The sequence below is a fragment of the Amia ocellicauda genome, chromosome 4 (genome assembly GCF_036373705.1).
Source record: "Amia ocellicauda isolate fAmiCal2 chromosome 4, fAmiCal2.hap1, whole genome shotgun sequence".
Classification (NCBI taxonomy): Eukaryota; Metazoa; Chordata; class Actinopteri; order Amiiformes; family Amiidae; genus Amia; species Amia ocellicauda.
In genome coordinates, this window is record NC_089853.1 from 2,634,968 (window position 1) to 2,655,045 (window position 20,078).

The 20,078-nt window shown below is 33.8% G+C and overlaps 1 protein-coding gene across 1 annotated transcript; it reads left to right on the plus strand.

Annotated features, from left to right (window-relative positions):
• Window positions 1–147: 147 nt before the first annotated feature.
• On the plus strand, window positions 148–19,588 carry ccdc73 (coiled-coil domain containing 73). Its single transcript, XM_066702945.1, has 17 exons — window positions 148–682; window positions 3,587–3,741; window positions 3,991–4,146; window positions 6,037–6,108; window positions 6,973–7,692; window positions 8,629–8,667; window positions 9,141–9,276; window positions 10,250–10,329; window positions 11,556–11,684; window positions 11,928–11,987; window positions 12,226–12,330; window positions 14,017–14,127; window positions 14,354–14,494; window positions 14,922–15,135; window positions 15,422–17,050; window positions 17,761–17,894; window positions 19,283–19,588. The coding sequence occupies exons 5-17, from the start codon at window positions 7,510–7,512 to the stop codon at window positions 19,586–19,588; spliced, it is 3,267 nt and encodes a 1,088-aa protein (XP_066559042.1). The 5' UTR covers window positions 148–682; window positions 3,587–3,741; window positions 3,991–4,146; window positions 6,037–6,108; window positions 6,973–7,509.
• The last annotated feature ends 490 nt before the right edge of the window (window positions 19,589–20,078 follow it).

The window sequence follows — 20,078 nt, forward strand, 5'->3', positions numbered from 1 at the left end:
CGCACAGGTAATGCACACTACAGCGACCGCCGCCACAAATACAGCATCGACACAGACAGCATAAACGACTTAAAACACAAACAAACGAAACAACTAGATATCAATCAACCCTGGTGTTTTCATGCTGGTTAAACGTTACAAAACCTTTAAAAAAACAATGTACATCTTGCGACATTTACATCACTTTACACACACTTTAATTTCCTGAAATGTCGATGGGAATTGAAGATCTGTTAAACCCTGATAATTACATGAACGGGGTGACATTGCCACACGATACCAGAACATGTTTGTTAGCTCTGTGCTCAGGGTTGCCAGACACTTCTCTCAAAATTGCAATGGGAGTTTCCCCCCATTTCACTCTAAATCCGCCCTTTTTCAAATCATTTCCCTCACACCACGCCGCCGCGATCCTTTCCCCTATTTCCCGCTACAAATTAGTGTTTTTCAGAGCTGCCTGTGATTGGCTGGGTTCTCACACGTGATGTACAATGCGCATGATGATTGGTTGATCTTGCTTATCTACTCTCGCGAGAGGCCCCGTGTCTCACAGCCGGGCGGCTTTCGACGGGCGAGCGGATAAATCGCAGCTCCTGCCAGTATATCCCGCTTTATTGACTTATTTTACCACATTTTTATTTTCAATGTGGGAATTATCCAGTCTATATACACACTTTGTCAGGTAAGTCATGGCCAACATGTCTGTGTTTTTGATTAGAAGCATCTGGGCCTAATTATTAGTCTGCGTATGAGTCCCGAACTTCATGATACCAATAACGTGTGTTTTTTGCACGGATATGATCAATAATTATTTATAATCGATAGAAAACACCAAAAATCTAACTGTCAACAATGACGGTATACAATCCCCACGGTAGGGTCGCCTTAAGAAAACAAATACCGCGGTAACCATAATATCATCAGTACGGTATGTGAAGCCACTTACTTCTCTAGTCTACAATTGTTTAGATAATAAAATAATACACTCAACTTGTTTACTATAGTAAGGGGCTTTTTTTGTCATCTTTAAGGCCGAGAGGGACAGCAGAAATAAAAGGCAGCCCTCATTATTATTAACGTTAACCACGTGTTTAGCACGCTACCCCACACGGTGACTTAGTTACTGCATGTTTTACCACAGTACACCACACTGCAATCTCACAGGGGAGACCTGGTAACTTATGACATTTATTTTTCACTAATTACATTTTTAGCTTATCTACTGCAACTTTCTCTTCTTAATTGAGCTCGTATTTGCATATTAAAAATGGGTTGTTATGTAAAAATAGATTTTTCCATGGTCAGTAATAATAACAATAACAATAATAATAATAATAATAATAATACTTAAATATACTTATACTAGTAACTTACATACTATCACGAACATTAACATCTCTGCTATTATACTACAGCTTCTAATCTACTTACCTTTACCTTTACATACTGATACTGATGCATATGAGCTACTTCCTAACCTAAATTATACCTCTGCTACTTTGATTACAACGTATCACTGATATTAACCTGCATGCTACTATAAAAATACATATCCATTAATATTTCTTGCAAATACTCGTCTCATGTGCAAAGTATCTTCTATAATACGATCGTACAGTAAACATAAAAGAGGGAGAATGGCAGCTTGAAAATCTTAGTGTTATTAATGGCGATTAAGTATTACAAGTGTCTCAATATGTGGATTTTTGTGTTGGAATTGTTCTTTCTCAACTAACTTAACCTGGAGTCCATTCGCAGGTCCGTGTTTATGAAAATGAAATGCGTGGGAATGTGTAGTAACTGAGCATCAAAAGGTTATTTTAGCTTCCCCACTAGGTGGCACAAAAATACACACATATTAAAACCAAATACGATGCTCCGGTCTCTGGATTGCAGAATAGGCTACTACTTTCCCAAGGAAGAGATATGGTTCCACCTTGGGCTGTGTTTAAACTGTAATCTTGTTTTTGTACCTTGATTTTTGTTACAAAGTATACAAATGTTAATAATAAGAATATTAATAAGATCATTGATGATAGACTATTCTATATATTGATCTATATTTGAAAAAGTAGGAGGCAGGGACAGGTATTAATGCTCAGGGCTGATACGTGTTTTAACACTTATCTCCCACTTGGTGTACACTTTTATTGCTTACAATAAACATGTCCAACATGACCTTTCTTTTAAGTTATATTCATAAATCTCATCATTGTGTTAGGTCATAAGTTATCATGGATCAAAGATGAGCTCTGACCACTCTATTTTAAAGTGGTAACATAACGATTAGGTTTACAATCCAACTTTAATAGTGGGGGGAAAATAAGTGTAAAAATATAGGGCTTATTTAATGTATATGTATAATTAACATTGTATGATGAAATTGCTATTTGCTACTGTATGTTGTGACCCTTACAATATTTAAAAAAAAACAAATGAGATTAATTTAGGTATTTACTTTACAGTGGGAAACACTGTTTTCCTTTTAAACGAAACCTCTGAACTGCTGTTTAAGATTTAATATCATTGAAGATGATTTCTTGTTTCTGAGGAACTATATTGCATTGTTAATACACACAGTATTACAAAACTCTTCTACTGGACTTAAATTGCTATTTTATAGGCATTACAATCAACAGTCCTGATAAATGGATTAAAAAAAATGATTAAAAGCATATTATTGTTTGCCCAGGGGCACTTGTTATGGCCATCTTGCCTTCATTACATTCCTGAACTATATTGCTGTATAATTCATAAAGGTAATACAGACATCATGTTGCTGATAGGAATTATTCAGTTTTATGGATGGTGTCCTTTTAATTTTGCCTTTCATGGATTATAAAATTGTTTAATATCTGCTGAAGTGAATCACTGGAGAAGCAAATAAAGCCATTGGCCTCAGGTCACAATGTCATTTGTGATAGTAGCAAATTCTAACAGGATCATTTATTCCTGTACATGATTGATAACAGCATGGGTTAAATGGAGAAAGGTTCCCTTCTATTAAAGGATCATCTTGAGTGAAGACCTCCCACTTAAAAGTCAGGCACAATGAGGAGACAAGGGACTATCTACAGGTCAAATTAAATAACTTATATAATTTAAGCAGAATGACAGTGCAATTTGTCCATTCACTGTTATTACTCTGACCCCTATTAGACTCACAGACCAGTCTCCTTTCCACCTTGAGGAATTAAAACTTTCAAAGTAAACACAAATCCTAAAAAAATCTGGACTAAATCTTGTTAATAAGGGATTATACAATGTTTTTTTATTTTTTAGGTTTTTGTTGAATAATTATTCAAATATCATCATTCATATTTTAACTCTTAAGTTCACTGAATTATGGAGTGCAAGTTTACATTGTCTTCTCTAATCAAGTTTTATATTTGCTGTGACTATATTTGAAATGTTGTACAATCATTCATATACATTCATGAACGATGTTTCATTTGGTTTATTCCATTATTTGTTTATTTAAAAAAGATTATCTACAAACCTGTCATGAACATTTAAAACAACATATTTAACATAAGTAATAGTACCACAGGAATAATGTGTACTTAATTTTTCAATCTTTATTCAGCTTTCATTCAAAGCGAGGCTGCCAGATGTCAATATTCATGATTTGAAAAAGAAACACATTTTTATTTTGGATGAAAAATCTGTGAACTACTCAAACTTAATTCACAAATGGATTTAAATAATATGGCTTCTGGAAATGACTTCTCTGAATCCCAGGTAAACCCAGTTTTATTTTGTTAAAGTGCTAAGAGAAAATTGTGTTCCAACTAATAATGTCAGACTGCATTATAGTTTCAAATGAAATAATCAAAACATAAAATGCTAAATATATATATTATTTAATGTGCTGTTTTTAGACGAAGATTATGCTTATTTAGTAACATATTACTGTTGTGTTTTCTTCAAATTACAATGAGGCTACAGTAGTGTTATCCATTTGTACATTTACTAATGTTTTTATTTTAGAAGAAATTTCACTACAAGAGTGGAGAAGACCTTTTAAAAGTGGAGACTTCATCTTCCTTCAGTCTTCATGAGTCAGCTGATGCAATTATTCCTGTACAGGTTTTAGAATTTAAAACGCACCTTTTGGAGGCAGTTGAGGAATTACGTATACAGAGGGTAAGAATAATATTACATTTCTTGCTGGTTTTCTTTGGATAAAGCTTATATCATAAAATGTCAAATTAACTTCTTAATTGTTCCTGATAATGAACTCTACATGTTATGTTAATATTTTGTATGTAAAGGTAAATGCAAATTCAATTAAAGAAAGACATTTGCATAGATTAGTACTACACAAAATCATAATCTAATCTTCAGAAAACATTCCAGGGAATTGAGACTTTTAAGGCTGTATTGCTAATCTGCAAAATATGTGAATTCATGCTACACAACAGACATTGCAATCCAAATCATGCAATACTTTCATGCCTTTATACTCTAACAAAACCGCAATGGACATGCATAATCAGTGACATTGAGATCATTTCTTTCCTTCTTTTGTAATTCTTTTCCCACTGTTTCTTTTTCCCATTTGTTTTGGGTTTCACTGGGTTCATAGAAACTAAAGGTCTCTATTCGGCAGAGTCATGAGAAACAGAAGAATGTAATTTCGTAGGAGGTGTATTATGAGTTTTTAGAAGAGGGTAAAAGGACCTAGCAGCACTTTTTGGTCATCTGGACATAAGCCAGCTGTAGTCAGACTTCACATCAGTTTAGGGTCATGAAGCAGGGACCTGACCAATTCTCATACTTGCCTGTAAAACAGCCCCCTGGAGCAAGCACTTTAAAACTGGTCGGACACGTTTTAAAGGTTATAACAAATAAATAAACTATTGAATCCCTCCACTTTTATTGTTATGATCATGTTTTTGTAAAAATACATTAAATCAGCATGTTCCCCAGGCATGCCATAAAAATAACATTTTGGGATTTCTTTGTTCTACTGGTGTGGGGATGAAACAGGATGTCTGGTCTAACATCAGTTTCCAACTGGCACCCTTCTCTGTTATTGTTATTATTATTATTTTAGTATTATTTCAGTCATATGCTTCTGTGTAACTGAAGATCCTTAAATGATCCAATGTATTTATAGATAATTAAAGCAATTAAGAACCATATTATGTTTTTTATTTTTTTAAATTTTTTTAGCACTATACAGTTACTTCAGGATTGAGGAAAAATACAAAATTTGTATGATTTCAGAATTTTAAAGGGTGCCAGAAGATGGCTGTGTGAGTTGGAGTTTCACTTGTTTCCCCACTTATGGCACAGTGGTACAGCCTTTGTCTTAAGATTTACTGGGGTAACCAAGTTTAATTACCTCTTTACAGGGCAAAAAAAATCTATTCATTATTTTATTTCAAACTGTTAACTGCTTTATCTAGTGTGCAGTTCTTTGGAATTTGCCATGCTGGTAGCACACTTTAATGGGAACTTATAAATAAACTGCATAGGTCTACTCCTACATACGTATAAAAAGTCACAAGATGTATAAAGCAATTGACTTTTACCTACCTTTGAGGAGTGAAGGAGGATAAGGATGCTTCTGTGCTAATATCAAAGACCTAATACACTAGTGTTTCTTACAGTTGCTGATTTAACAAAGGTCTGTTAAAATATAAATGATAGTTTTCTCTACTTGTTTTGTGTTTATCCTTAAAAATATTTGATAGAATATTCTACTGATAGAATAAAGATTTGCTCACTCAGAGACCTCACTTGAAAATAATGTGTTGTACCTGCCTCGTGACTTTAAATTAGCAGTTACAGCACTTTTCATTTTTCTGTAAATTTTTCATTAGACAGTCTGCCTTTGGTAATAATTATGAATGCTAAGAGAATGATACACTTTTAATATAAGAAAAAAATAAACATGTAAGGAATTACATAGCTTGATCACCGTGGTCATGTGGAGAAGGGATCCTAAATGATGGCACTGTGTACTAAGAAGATATTATATAATTTACTTTTTTTGTTACTAAATGTGTCTTTTTTTTTTTCATTCAGGACACTGAAATGCGATTTGAAGAACAAGTTAATAAGCTCGTACTGGAAAAACAAGAATTAGAATGGCAGAAGGTACATGCATTCATACGGAAATACATGAATGTTATATACTGTATCATTATTGTTTGAACATGATCATTATAACCCCATTGACAGAATAACAAGACTTGGCAGTTTATTATTATAGAAATATTATGGAGAATTTAACTCACATCTTGCTTACACACTATCCAGGTTATCAAATTCGTTAAGCTTATTTTCTCTATAGATTATTTTTTATTTAATTAGTTGCAGAAATGATTTCTCTATCTGTTGGACCATAAAAACTCTAGTGCAGTCTGGTAGTATTAAAGTGTTTATTAGAAATACATTAAAATGGCATTTACTTGTATTTGTGATGCATACATTCACAATGCTTTTGCCATAACTGTTGGGTTTGTGTTAGATGAAGGTTGACTACCAAATCAGTTTTCATTGTTAGCATCTTGAACCATTTATGACAACAGAAAAATATCAGTGCCTAGACTTCCTCTGGGCCACTCGTTCTTATGATCATTTTGTAAAGTCTCAAGTAGCAGTAGCAGTAGCAGTCTCAAGTGTCGTTTTATGGTGCCTAAATCAGTGCTGGACACATCGTTTTTGATGCAGTCTAGTGTTTTTATTTTTTTATATTTTTTTATTGTGTGGAACAAATTAATTCTCCCAACACCTTTAACTATCATACATTTTTCATATTGAATTTCCAAAATGCCTGTATTGTGCTATGTTGGAAACATTTGAAAATGTTTGGAAAACACATAAGAATGCTAAGGTATTTGTAGTAATTTATTCATAGATTTATGACTGATTGGTAAACATATGTTTCTATGCGTATTTGTGTGGTTAGAAAAGTAATTAAACATTCAAGTGATTCATGCATGTTTTTTTTAACTTCAGGAATCCCTTCAAAATCAGTTAGATACTTTAAAAAATCAGCACACTGATGCTCTGAGTGCTCTCAAAAAACAGGTGATGTAGATATCTTTCCTTCATTGCCTTTGAAGTAGAAGGTAACTTTCTTTGTACAACAAATAAAATAAAATAAAAAATCTGTGATTTATATTTCTTTTCACAAAATAAAATGTTCTTCACTATGAAACTTGATTTTATTGTTCAGCACTGCTTATTAGTGTAACTTTGAATTGATATTTTACCTTTAGAAGTTATCAGATAAGTATCTGTTTTTTGTGAAAGTATTCTAAACACTGAAAATGAATAGTTTCAGGCAAGAATCAGAGGAATTGAAGGAGAGAAGGTACAGTGATTTTTACTATAATACAATGGCAATGATTTATTTTTTATCAAACTGCTCTACAGACTCTCATAATACAAAAATATATTGTTACTACAGATTAGTCTTTAGAGTGTTATTTTTCTTATCTTATCCTTTTCTTAATTTGCTATTTCACATCGAATCTGCACACCTTTCTTGGCATGTTTCAGATCAATCACTGTATTTTCACCTTTCCAATAAATAGGGAAATCACATTTAATAGACTTCTTGTAGATTTTTGCTATGTAAACTTGTCTTTCAATTGTAAGGGAAAATACCTGCTAACTGCAGAATTGAAGGATAAAGAGATGAATAGCCTAAAGGAGGAGCTAAAAATATTACAGGTAATTATTCATATATCACTTACATATTCCATACTTCATGCACATGACACACTGGTAGGATGGAGTAGTAAAGTTTCCTCTGGCCTCTTCTAAGTAACACAGTGGAATTTGTTTATTAAGCCAAAGAGATGACACAGCCTGATACATGCTAGCACTTACGAGGTCAGTAATACCAAGCTGAAGAACTGCGTTTTGCGTTTCAGTCACGGAGTTCATGCTTCTATTATTTTGAGACACTGAATGTAATACACTGATTTACTTTATCAGTATATAGTCTTCATTGTAAGTAATGACATATGAACAGTGTATATCCTATATGACAGTAAATACAACGACGTTTTGTCATGCATGCACTGATTGTTTAACAAACTAGGCTTAAAACAAAAAGCAACTTGACACAATATTTGTTTCACTGTGTTTCTTGTGTGCTAGAACAAATTGTTGGTCAGTTACTTAGTGATATTCATATACATTTTTTACTATCTGAATCGAGAACAGTGTTGTAGAAACGTATTATCCAGATAACAGTATAGTTGTAATAGTTCCCTGAATTTTCTAATGTTCTCTGTTCTTTTTTTATTCATTTAACTTAAATATACTTTTCCTTCCCTGCATTTTGTTATTTGTGAATGTTTCATCTATGGAATGTAGTAATTTTTAGTTATTTTGTAATGTTTTGACTATATTCCCTGTAGTCTACTAATTGGTTTTGCCATGGCGTCATATTACTATGTTCACATTGTTTGTAATGTTGCCACAGTGTTATTTGGTCAGCTGGGTAGTAATGTCATTGATATATTAATTGACTCATACATTAAAAGTAGTGTGAATCACATCAGAGAAGTATGTAGCCTAATTTGAGAACAGTTTTAGGAAATTATGAACTGCTTCTGGTGGCCAACAGTATTTTGTAATAATAATAGTTTTTTTCTACAGTTGTTCAAGTACAGTTTGCAGAAGAAACTAAGTGAACTGGTAAGGACTCCAATTATATATTTTGTTGACAGAGAAATGTGGGAGTAAGAGGAGTTAAACGAGAAGTACAAGAAAGCGAATGGCTCATCAGTAGTAACGGACAGGGAGTATGTGACACTTGGCCCTCAAATGCTGCAGAAAAAATATCACTATTAAAATATTTTATAACATCTTGTCACACTGTTTAACCTTCGTATGGTCAAAAACAAACAGCTTGAAACAGCCGAACATCTAGGGATGACAGAAACAAAAATCAAAGTCCTTAAAGCGCAACCTTAAATTTTGTCATCTCAGATGACAATGTTTACAGAATCACTGCAGCATAAACAAACTTTACCTGACCCTAAATTACAGCAAAGGTACACTAACCCTCTCTGATGAAGGAAAAATCTTAAATTTCCTCTTGGATCCCAGTATTGAACAATTACTTTAACTGGCAAATTATTATATGTTAATGGAGTTGCCTTTTACAGGAACAGAAGCTACAGTTGCAGACACAAGCCAAGGACAACCACCTGAACCAGCTGAGTGAGGTTGAGAAGCATTTTGTAGCCATCTCTCGTCAGTGTGTTGCAGTTAAACAGGCGCACGAGAAGCTAGAACTAAATGGTAGGCCACAATCATTAAAAAAAAATGTTTTAATTGAGATGTACTATTGTACTTTTCAGACTGCAATAAAGTTATATGAATAGTACACATCAAAATGTATACATTTTCAAAGTATCATGTACTAAACAATTTATTCAAAACATATTTATAATGGGAGTTTTACTATTTACAAAAAACAAAAACCTGTTTTATTTTTTATTTTTTTATAAACCACTGATACATTTTATGATGTCTAGGCTACTGGTGCTAATTTAAAATAGCCAAGAAGATAAGATGTTTTTTATCCAGCATAGCTGGTCTGGAGATTGTTTAACTTATACATATTGTTTTAAGGAATGTAAGAAAGCCTTACCTTACATTGTGCCAAAACTTTTAATCTTTAAAGTTACATATTTTGTTGTAATGGAGAATTCATTATTTGCAACCATTAAAAGTAACTGATAAAGGTTCATTAAAATAGCAAGAGGATTATCCATACATTTCAGACAAAACAAATGGTTTGTTGTATTTATAATGTGCAGTCACTTAATACATAGTACTAGGATAACAAATATAAATTAATTGTGACACATTTAACTATCTTAGTATTCACATTATTTTTGAAGTAATAATAACAAAGTATGTTTTCTGATTAATCAGAATAAGCAGGATTGGGTCAGCAATATTAAGCACATTTAATTATTTAAAATTGTTTAAATAGGTTTGTTAAATGTGATAGTGGCTGTACAAATGTATGTTTTACAAACTACTACAGAAATGTACATTTGACTTGACCTTGGATTTCAGTCTTTTGAAGTCTGTATTTTCCCCTGCCTTTTTAACATTTCTCAACAGTTGAGATAATGCTGCTTTATTCAGACACTATGTTGTTCTAAGCCAGAAGGACCTGCCTATTTGATGAATCATGGTGTTTGTACAGAAAATGTGATACTTTTCACAACTTTATCGAAAAACAAAAACATTTGTCTTACAGTGGAAGAAGCAGTGAGGCTTAATAAGAAATGTACGGTTGTGAACAGAACTCAGGAGGCCACAATACTCAGTCTAAAGCAGGTAAAGATCTTCGTTGGAAATGTATGATATTGTTGACCTTATTTACATCTTTCTCACACACGGTGGGTTTTTATTCTGATCGTGTAAGAACCTGCATCACAGAAACCTTTTTCATCCAGTACAAAATTGTATTCCACGTCAGTATAGCCTTTTATACTTGACCTTTGGACCAATAATGCCTAAGCTAAAACAGACCCTCTAGAAACACTTCATTGTTGGCACTAAGCCATACTGCTAGAAGTACTACAGGGGGTGCCTTCTCATCCAATCCTACAACCTGCCCTTCCACAAACGGATGAGAGTATATTGTCCCATGTACAAGTTCTTACACATTACCTTACCTCCAGGCAGATGAAGCCACTGAATGGGAATCTTTTTGGAATCATATCTCCATCTTATTATTCCTGAGATATTTATCTTGAAAAATAACTTTCTAGTGTATATCAAACTCATGTTTATTAAGGAGACTAAAGGCATTTGTCGGAGAGGTAAAATGCCTTACAAGTTCAGGTGAGATATTAATGAAAAGGTGCAATAATGTATCCATCAGACTTGCATTATATTTATCATTCTTATTTTACACTGGTTTATGACTTTGCCAAGAACATTTGAGGAATTGCTTTGTGATAAGGCTGGATTCCAGTTTTTCAGAGAAAAGTTAAACAGACCAATCTGCGCTGCCAGATAATGCTATTAGTGTTGCAAATGCTCGTTTCACTATGATGGCATCATAAAGAATTCTTGATACTATCTGTGAACGGCATTCATAACCTCTGCTGTTTGTCTGAGTAAATGTCAGGGTTCTGCAGGAGAGAGGGATATGAAACAGACAGCACACTATTAGAAAGGGAGTGGCGCGGGAAAAGAGGGCAGGGTTTCTTCAGATTCAGATTTAATTGTCATTAAAAAGAGATGAAAGGGAGATATATTTACACCTTACACCTAACTGCTTTGATTCAAAATATAAATGAATAATTTATAAATAAAACAGACAAAAAGATATTCAGCAAAGATATTTTCTGTATTCCTCTTTCCAAATGTGTCTGTTTCGAAGTATAAAGCTACTCGCTGCAATCCATTTTATCTACTGTCAATAAAAATTTCAAGTTGGGTTTGATTGCTGGTAGATTGTTCTTCCTTTTTTCTCATGTATTGTCTTTATTGTTTAAGAAAATGCTAGATTTTATACTGTCCAAAAGTCTAATTTGTGTTATGTTCTCATAAAGGATTTGGAGAAAATGAGTAATGAGCTGATTAAATTCAAAGTGTCGTCTGTTTGCAAAACTGGAGAAGAAAGCATCCATCAGACATTACAAGACCAACACATACAACAACTTCAGCACAGACTCCACATGGTAGAATGTTTCTATTAACTTCTTTATTATTATTATCATTATTATTTTATAATGGTGGGCTTACTATTTTCAATGTCTTCTGTCATGTTTAAGTTTTTAAAACATTTATATTGTTCTTTTGATGGCTTTTTCTAGTTTTTATGATGTAATAAAGGAACAAAAGAGGAAACCACGAACATGAAATTATTATTCTTGAACTGCTTTTAGTACTTAATACTCAAATGTGTGTTTATTCTTATGAAGGAAACTGAAATTAACAAAAGACTGACGAAGGAGAATGCAACCACAAGAGCAGAAAAACAGGTGCAAATGTAACTTTTTTTTCTTTGTAAGATAAATCGAATAAAGTAATTCTTTATTTTCAAACGTATGATTAAGTATGCCCTGTGCTTTCCTACTGTTTTGAAAGCATTAAAGAAAACATTTACTCAGGGATCTCAGTGAGAAAATTCACAGTAATAAAAATGAATAAATAGTTTATTATAGTTCTGCAGCATCAGATGTCATTAACACACGTTCAGTGTTTGCTGTTTGTGTTCAGGAGGTTATGAACTCCCTAAAGCATGCCCAGCAGCTGCTTCAACGGCAGACCGAGGCAATTGGCCGAGTGGAACTTGAGTTGAATGCTCAGAGAGAGGAATATCAGGTCAGGGTCTTTAAATGTTCATTTGTCTGTGTCTGTCTCAGATAATAAAGAAATGAGGTCTTTATTGGCAGAAACTATTACACAAACTCATGTAAACATTTTCTATATTTTTTTTAAACAAAGATTGTGTTAAGGGATTTTGATGTTTTTCAGGTCCTGTTTTTTTCCCCTTTTTTCTTTTAAATCTGCTCTCTTATCTTATTTGTTTATGTGAAGAAAAAAAGCAAGATTCTATGCATTTCTACTTATAATATGTTATTAATAGCATTCCCCCCCACATATGTCTTAATGCTATTTTAACATTTTAATACTTATAATGTTTTTTTATAATTACATGTGTATTTGTGGTCTTTCATACAGGATTTGAAGCATTTTCACATATTTTAGAAGTCTGTTTGTAATTTGTAGGGTACTGTTACACTGCTATTCACAGGATACTCGATTAAGCTAAACTAAAAACTAAAAACTAAAATATGTGCTGTAATTGGGATGTCATGAATCTTTGCGGATGATATATGCTATAGTTTCTTAAAAGTATATGTGATTGATGTTTTGATTGTATGACTTTAATTTATTTTCTTGTAAGAAGCAATATTCTGTTAGCAAGTTTGTTGAATTTTATGTGCATTATATTGCTTTATTTCCTTTTCATATAAAACATTACTGTACCTTACTGTGCTGGTATGTGCCACTATCCCTTTCAGGTTATCTTAATGAGGGTCTCCACTGAATCATTCACTTCTTCCGCCCTGTTCAAAAATGTTTTCACTGTTGTATGCTCTTATATCATACTAAGTGAAACCTTAAAAATTAAAGTGTGCAATTATCTTTAATACTTACACTAACTAAATAAGATTAAAAATACTTTTTTGTTTGCATGAAATATGTTGTAATGATGTGAACTGACTTTGAGATTACCTGAATTGATCATCATGACAGTAAATCTGACATTGAGACAACCCAGAGAACTTAAAAAGTACAACTTTCAACAAATACGAGTAATTTAGTCTTGCACCGGAGAATTTAGTACCCGAGTAGCATTCCATTAAGAAAAGTGAAACTGTCGAATGAAGACAGTGACACATACTAACTTTATGATTAAAGGAAAACAAGTAATCTGTTTAAACATGACTGAAATCAGTAGATAAAAAGCCTGTATTATAAGTATTTTCTCTAATATTCTAAATATTAGAGATTTAGAAAGATATTTAGAGAGATGTTTGTAGTATATCATAATTAAATGATTTTGGTTTGTGCTCTTATATTTAAACATATCTGACACTTGAGTATTGGGGGGGAGGGAATCTGACCTATGCAAATGCTTACTGGATAAATTTATATGAGGAATGAAATAAATGATGTAAGACAGCTGCACATAAAATGGCATCCCATTATATATCATTTTATATTGCACATTAGGAGGCATGAACTGCAACTGAATAATAGTAAGTGTTTTTATTTCCCCTTTATAGCCTTTTCTTCTTTATAACCTCCTACGTGTTTTCAGTTAGCTGGATTAAATGCACATTTTTACTAATTTATTAAAATTATTGTCAAGATGACACATCCTAACTGATTTGTATGGCGCTCTCTGCATGTTTAAAATCCTACGTCCAAGCTAAATAAACGCATAAAAATTCATTATTGTTGTATTAAAAATTTCTTGGGTGATTAATTTTATTGCAGGCCCTTAAAACAGACAATGAACTGCTCAGAGAGAAGACCCAAGAAAAGGAAGACAAATGTGCTAGTCTGATGGAGGAATATGAAAAATTTAAAACAATTTGGGGAAAAGAGGTAGAGTTTTGCAATAAGTTGTTCTAAATCATATCCTAGGTCTACTCTAAGGTATAGGTAGATATTTGAATTGTCAAATGTGTTTATTATGCTTTTAATATTTCACATGGTGCTATAATATGTTGTATTCTACCTATTGTTTTAGATATTACATGGATTTTAATACCAAGCTTTTGAACACTAAATTCTCTCTAATTTTGTGGATTCTATTGTGTTTGTAAAACAGGAGGAGCGTATTAAAGATGAGATACAGACAGCACAGAAAGAGCTTCAATCTCTTAAGGAAGTTTATGATTATCTCCATGAGCAGAACAACCAGCTAGCATCCTGCAAAGTCCACCAAGCAGAACACATTCAAAGAATAGAGGTAGATTGGGTTTTTCCCCCCATTTGGTTCTGGTATTTACTCCTAAAACAAAAATGTTATTTAAAAAAATGTAATGACTTCCACTTTACTGGATTAATTCATTTTGTGGTTTTAATGGTGTCGAATTGGCATCCAAACAAAATAATCCGAGTGCATCCGGAATCTCCATGTTTTCTCCGTTAAAGGCATTGACAAGCAATGACTTCATATGAACTTCCAACTTCCTGGCTTAAATATTTTCAGTAGGAGTCAATGGTGCAGACATTGCTGAATTAGATAAACACACATAATATGTAAAAAAAAAATACATAATTGTTACTTCATTCATATTGTGAAAGGCATATTATGTTGAAAAATGTGCTTTGAAAAAAGCAAACCATTGACTACTTTTTCACCACATTCCCTCTCACTGTTTCTCTCCGAATAGGATACTTTAAAAGAAAAAATATGCAATGCTGATGGAAAGATTATCTTTGAAAGGAATGAAATATCCAGTGTATCTGATTGTGAAATTAAGGAAATGCATACTATTCGAGAAGAGAAAAACTCTCAAAGAGAATCTGTTCAATTGCAAAGCAGCACAACACATACTTTGACAGATAACAGTGCTGATACGATTGAAGGCAATGAATGTTCACAAGGTATGTTGCGTGAATACTGCTGATGTTGATACTAAGTTTATTTTTTCATTCTCACTTTGTCTTTGTTATTGGTATTAGATATCAGAGACATGTATATTCAGTGTTAAGATTAAATAGACTGTTGCTGAAAATATATTCTGCCAGATTTGGGTTATCCAACAACATACTAGTGTTCATTTGTCTGTAATTCCCAAATCTCACTTTCTTTCTATATATATGTATATGTATATATATATATAAACATAATTATCAGCTATTCAGTTTAATGTACCATTTATATACACAGATAAATGCGCAGATGCCAGTTTCAAGGAGCCTGTGGGGACAGTGAATGATGAACTTCCAAAAGCAGACTACCGTGTGGTTATCAACGTGCAGACTGCCGATGTTTATGCTTCTGGAAGCAAAGACACAGAGGGGACTGGAAGTATTTGCTCTACAGCAGACTTTGCTAGTGCAAATCTCAAGCCACAAGGAAGTCCTGATACCTTGGCAAAAGTCCCAGTTAGAGAAACTATGATTTCAGACAGTGCTGATGCATTAGGTGTCTATAGTGCAGATACAGGTCAGCAGACAGACTCCAGCAAACATAAATCTGGCATGGGTGAAAGTCATCTAGTTTATGGTATGCTTGATAAGAACTCCACAACCACCACCACAGTGTGCAACAGAGGTGACTATATTGGTGAGCTATCCAGTCCCAGAGGCCAGCTTGTCTATTCTGTTGAAGTTGACCAAGTAGCTGAGAAAATAAGGTATAGAAAGCAAGAGCAGACTGCATGCATCCCTGAAACTATACTCCAAAACATTGCTAAAGAGGATAACCAGAAATTCGCTGAGTGCACTGAGTGTAGTCCTGAGGTTACTGCAGATAAAAGTGATTTCAATGAAACTCATCCAGCCTATCTTGAAACCCCCGACGTTCTTTCTGATCTTAGCACCACTTCACAAAAAGATACTACACATCAAAGAGAAACTCGTTGTTTAACTCCAGAAGAGAATGAAGTCAGCAGTTGTAAACTACAAGATGACACAGCTGTGGTTTCAGCTGTAGCAAAATGTGACAAATTACAAATCGAGGACCAGATGGAAAAAGAAGACAACTCCCATTTAACTTCATCACCGTTCCTTACTTTGTGTCAAAACAAAATGTTGCACACTGACACAAGCAGTACAGCTGAGCCCCAAAAATCCCTTTTAAAGGAGCAGATAATAAGAGATAGTGTGCAGGAAATTAAGCAATTGCCAGCTGATATTAGGCACATATCACAGGACATCCATACAACCAACAATATTGAGGTCAAAACAGGCAAGGTTTCTGAACCACAAATATGTCAGTCAGAGATCAATGCAAAGGATGTATTTTCTGGTAGGGATTTGTCTGTCAACACATTTGTAACATTGAGCAGCACACCATGCCTTAAAGAAATAAATAGAAGTGGTAACTCCAGTGATCACAGTTTTTTACATAATGCCGAAAATGCAACAAATGAGGAAAGCTGCCAAGCTACCTGCTGCAGTGAAGCACTTCAGTTTGAAACCAGCAAGAATGAAATTGTATCACCAACACGTGAAAAGAAAAATGACAGTGAACATCAAGATACCATGAAGTACACAGGAGTAGAAATTGTTTTGCATTCATTTGACAATATGCTTGTATCTGGAAACAAACGATTTAGGTCAGCATTTGAGTTGGGGTCTTTGAGAAATAAACCCCTCCCAGTGCCTTTGCAGTTCCAAGAATTTGTTGCTTCTTCAAAATTAATACAAGATAAAATTGATAGCAGCAGGACCTCAAAACCTCCGATACCGTCCTTTTTAAAAAGAAAATCGGAGTTGCCTCCTGGATTCGAGGAGTTTCATTTAACATCCACAAATCCCAAACATTGGAAAGATCATAAACAGGCCAAGAAAGGTAAGATGTTTTCTTTAGGAAAATGAAAGTAAATGGCAGCTGGAGACTTCTCATGCAAGTAAGAAAATCCAATAAAATTTCAATCTAATGGTATATTTATAAAATTAAATTATATTAAATTATATAGTTAAATTATATACGCGTATCTTTTTTATATTGTACAATGGTGTGGTTGGTCTTTGCACACAGAGTCATAAAAAATATTCAGTAGTATTCCTGCAATTCTGCAACTGCAGTGCATTTATTTTATTAACAACTTAATTCATCATGAGGTACTCAAAAAAGTATTCCTAATAAAAAATAAAATATTTTTAAGCATAAATTCTAATTTGAAGTTTACAAAAAAAAATTGTCAAAGCTTCCGGAGTTAGTAATTAAAGATTTTTTTTAAACTAGATTCCAAAAGATGTTCCCTTGCACAGCAAAGCACCCGTCACCCCTTAAAAGGAATCTGAATGGTTGGGTGCTTCTCTAAGCCATGAGATCAAAGTATACATCTTTATATTTTATTGCTTAATGTACAGTACAATGAGATACTGGATCAGATTTTATATATGGCTAAGGTAAACAGAAAATCCTCTTTTGTGCCTTTTTTGTTTAAATAAATAGTAATAGATCTTAAGATCAAAGATAACTGAAAAAAGCATCTATGGAATTACACTTTGGCTAGCACTAAGTGCAGTTGCTACCATTTCCTCTTTGTCATTCAGATTCCCCCCCAATTAAAAGGGCTGCTGACATGTTGAATACTTCCAGTTTTCATCTTTGCCACAAGAGAGATCCTGGAGAGGAAAGGAATGCAACAGCACAGACGTTTTGTGAAATATCCTCAACTCCAGAGCATGTAAGTTGACTAAAAAATATTGTACAAAACAACCCGAGTGAGCTAATTTTATAGATATGTGTAGCAACGAATGCATCTGGATGGTTTAAGACCCCTTCAATTTCCCAAAAAATACCAGCAGGGCAAGATGGCAGCATTTTTCACAATTAAGGTTGATAGAGAACAGCGGGAAATAGTCACAGCATATAAATCAGAGAGATGTTATCCAGCACTTTGCTGGTTGGAGGAGGGGAGAGACAGCTCACTGTGTATCCCATTGAAAACATTAATTGCTGGAGAGAACCTGTTAGCATGTTGATTAAACTCTTCCTACAAACAGTGTTTGCCAAAAACTTAAATCTGAGGCCAACACTGTGACACATCCTTACACATCATATTCAGCTTAAGAAAACAATATTCTTTGACATCAACAGACATATCTTAGCTACAGAAGGTTAAAGATGTATGCATCTTAATCTTAAAATATATTTTGAGATTTTAAAAACAAAGCACATGTCTATGGTTTTCTTTGATAATTAATTTTTTTGCATTTGATCTGAAAAACACTGATTCCAGTACTTATTTCCAGGACATATAAACTAACATTTCAGTGTGTTTACAATATTAAGGGGAAAAAGGTTTACAAGTGGTTTCATCAGTTAAAATCACAAACTATATATTGATGTATTTTTTAAATCAAACTTTTTCTTTTTTGAACAAAATACTCCCAATATGTTGTCTCCATTTTTTTTTTTTTTTAAGACAATTAATGAGTATTTTACAACTGCTTGCAAAATGTTCAGTATACGGCAAGTTAAAAACATTTGGAATTTAAAAATACGACAAAAATCAAGATACAGGATCCGGGTCCACATTTTTTTTTTTCCAGTATAAGGGAATTTGTCTAAATGAAACATTCATAAACATGTCTCTTCAGGATGTTTTATACACCAAGCACTATAAGTAGATGAGGATGAATTACCTGTGGAAATAGTTACTAAGTGACATTCATTAATCAATACCTTACACTCTTTCGCTCAGTTTCACATAACATCCGACAGTGTCATTCTATTAGAAACAGGTGTTCCCCATTGAAAGAAAATTGCTGTAAGATGCAGCATTGACACATACAGGCCTCTGGTAATTCACTCACACCCAATGTCTCCAAAAATATTTTCTGACAGTAGTGCTTTATTATGATTAATGTTAAATAACATTAAAGGTCAAAGGGAGAAAGATAGAGGGGACAGACAGAAAAGATGTTTGTTTCAATGTACAGCATCTTTTCCTGAAAACACCAGAAAATCTTATTCCATCTTCTCATCTTTTATGTGGTTTTCTAGGTCTTGTATGTATGCTTCATCATAATCACATGCGTATACGATATAATAATCATCACTGTATTGTAGGAGACGACTCAGGCTGCCAGGTTTCCAATTCCTCCACATGGCTGTTTGCCTTCACAAGCAGAGCCCAATTTAAACACCACTCCTACCACCGTGTCAGATGCTTCCTACAGACACGTAGGAACTTTCTCTGTACCGAGTCCGGAGGTGGCGTGGACCGAGTCTGATGACCTGGAAATTCAACAGACCCAACTCAGTGACCAAATCAGTGGGATTGAGAGATTTTTAAGGTTGGAAAGACTTAGTCACACAAAGAAACGGAAAGTTGATGGAAGAATCAAAGAACAGAAAGGTACAACCGAGCAGTAGCACCCGTTTTTACACGTGCTTTTCCATTAAAAGCAATCTAAAAGCTTCAGTAACAAAAAAAACAAAACAAAAAAAACCTGTAGAGCTGAAAATGCTAAAGATGATCGCTTTAAGCTTTCATTGCCAAGTGTGCGTTTCTAAATACCTAATTGAAGCCGAGTGCACCGCATACGAATACGTATTATCACATATTTCCTTGACAAAGCCAGTGAAGCAATTGCCATGACACCAAATCTCCACCAGCTCTGAGGTTTAGGCTACATGTTAAGGCAGGTGTTTTCAGTGAGGGTTGGCGATATCTGTTAAAGACTTTCCCAATAATCAACAAGACCCGAGCAGAGCAAGTTCCATGAACTGAAGAGTATGTTTTCTGAGCTTTAATCGTTTATTGAATTTCAGGACTGTTTCACACAGGGAAATGCTCATTTTTAAACTACTGTATTCCTTCACGTTTCCAATGTTGATGTAGGTTTTATGAACAAGAAAGTTA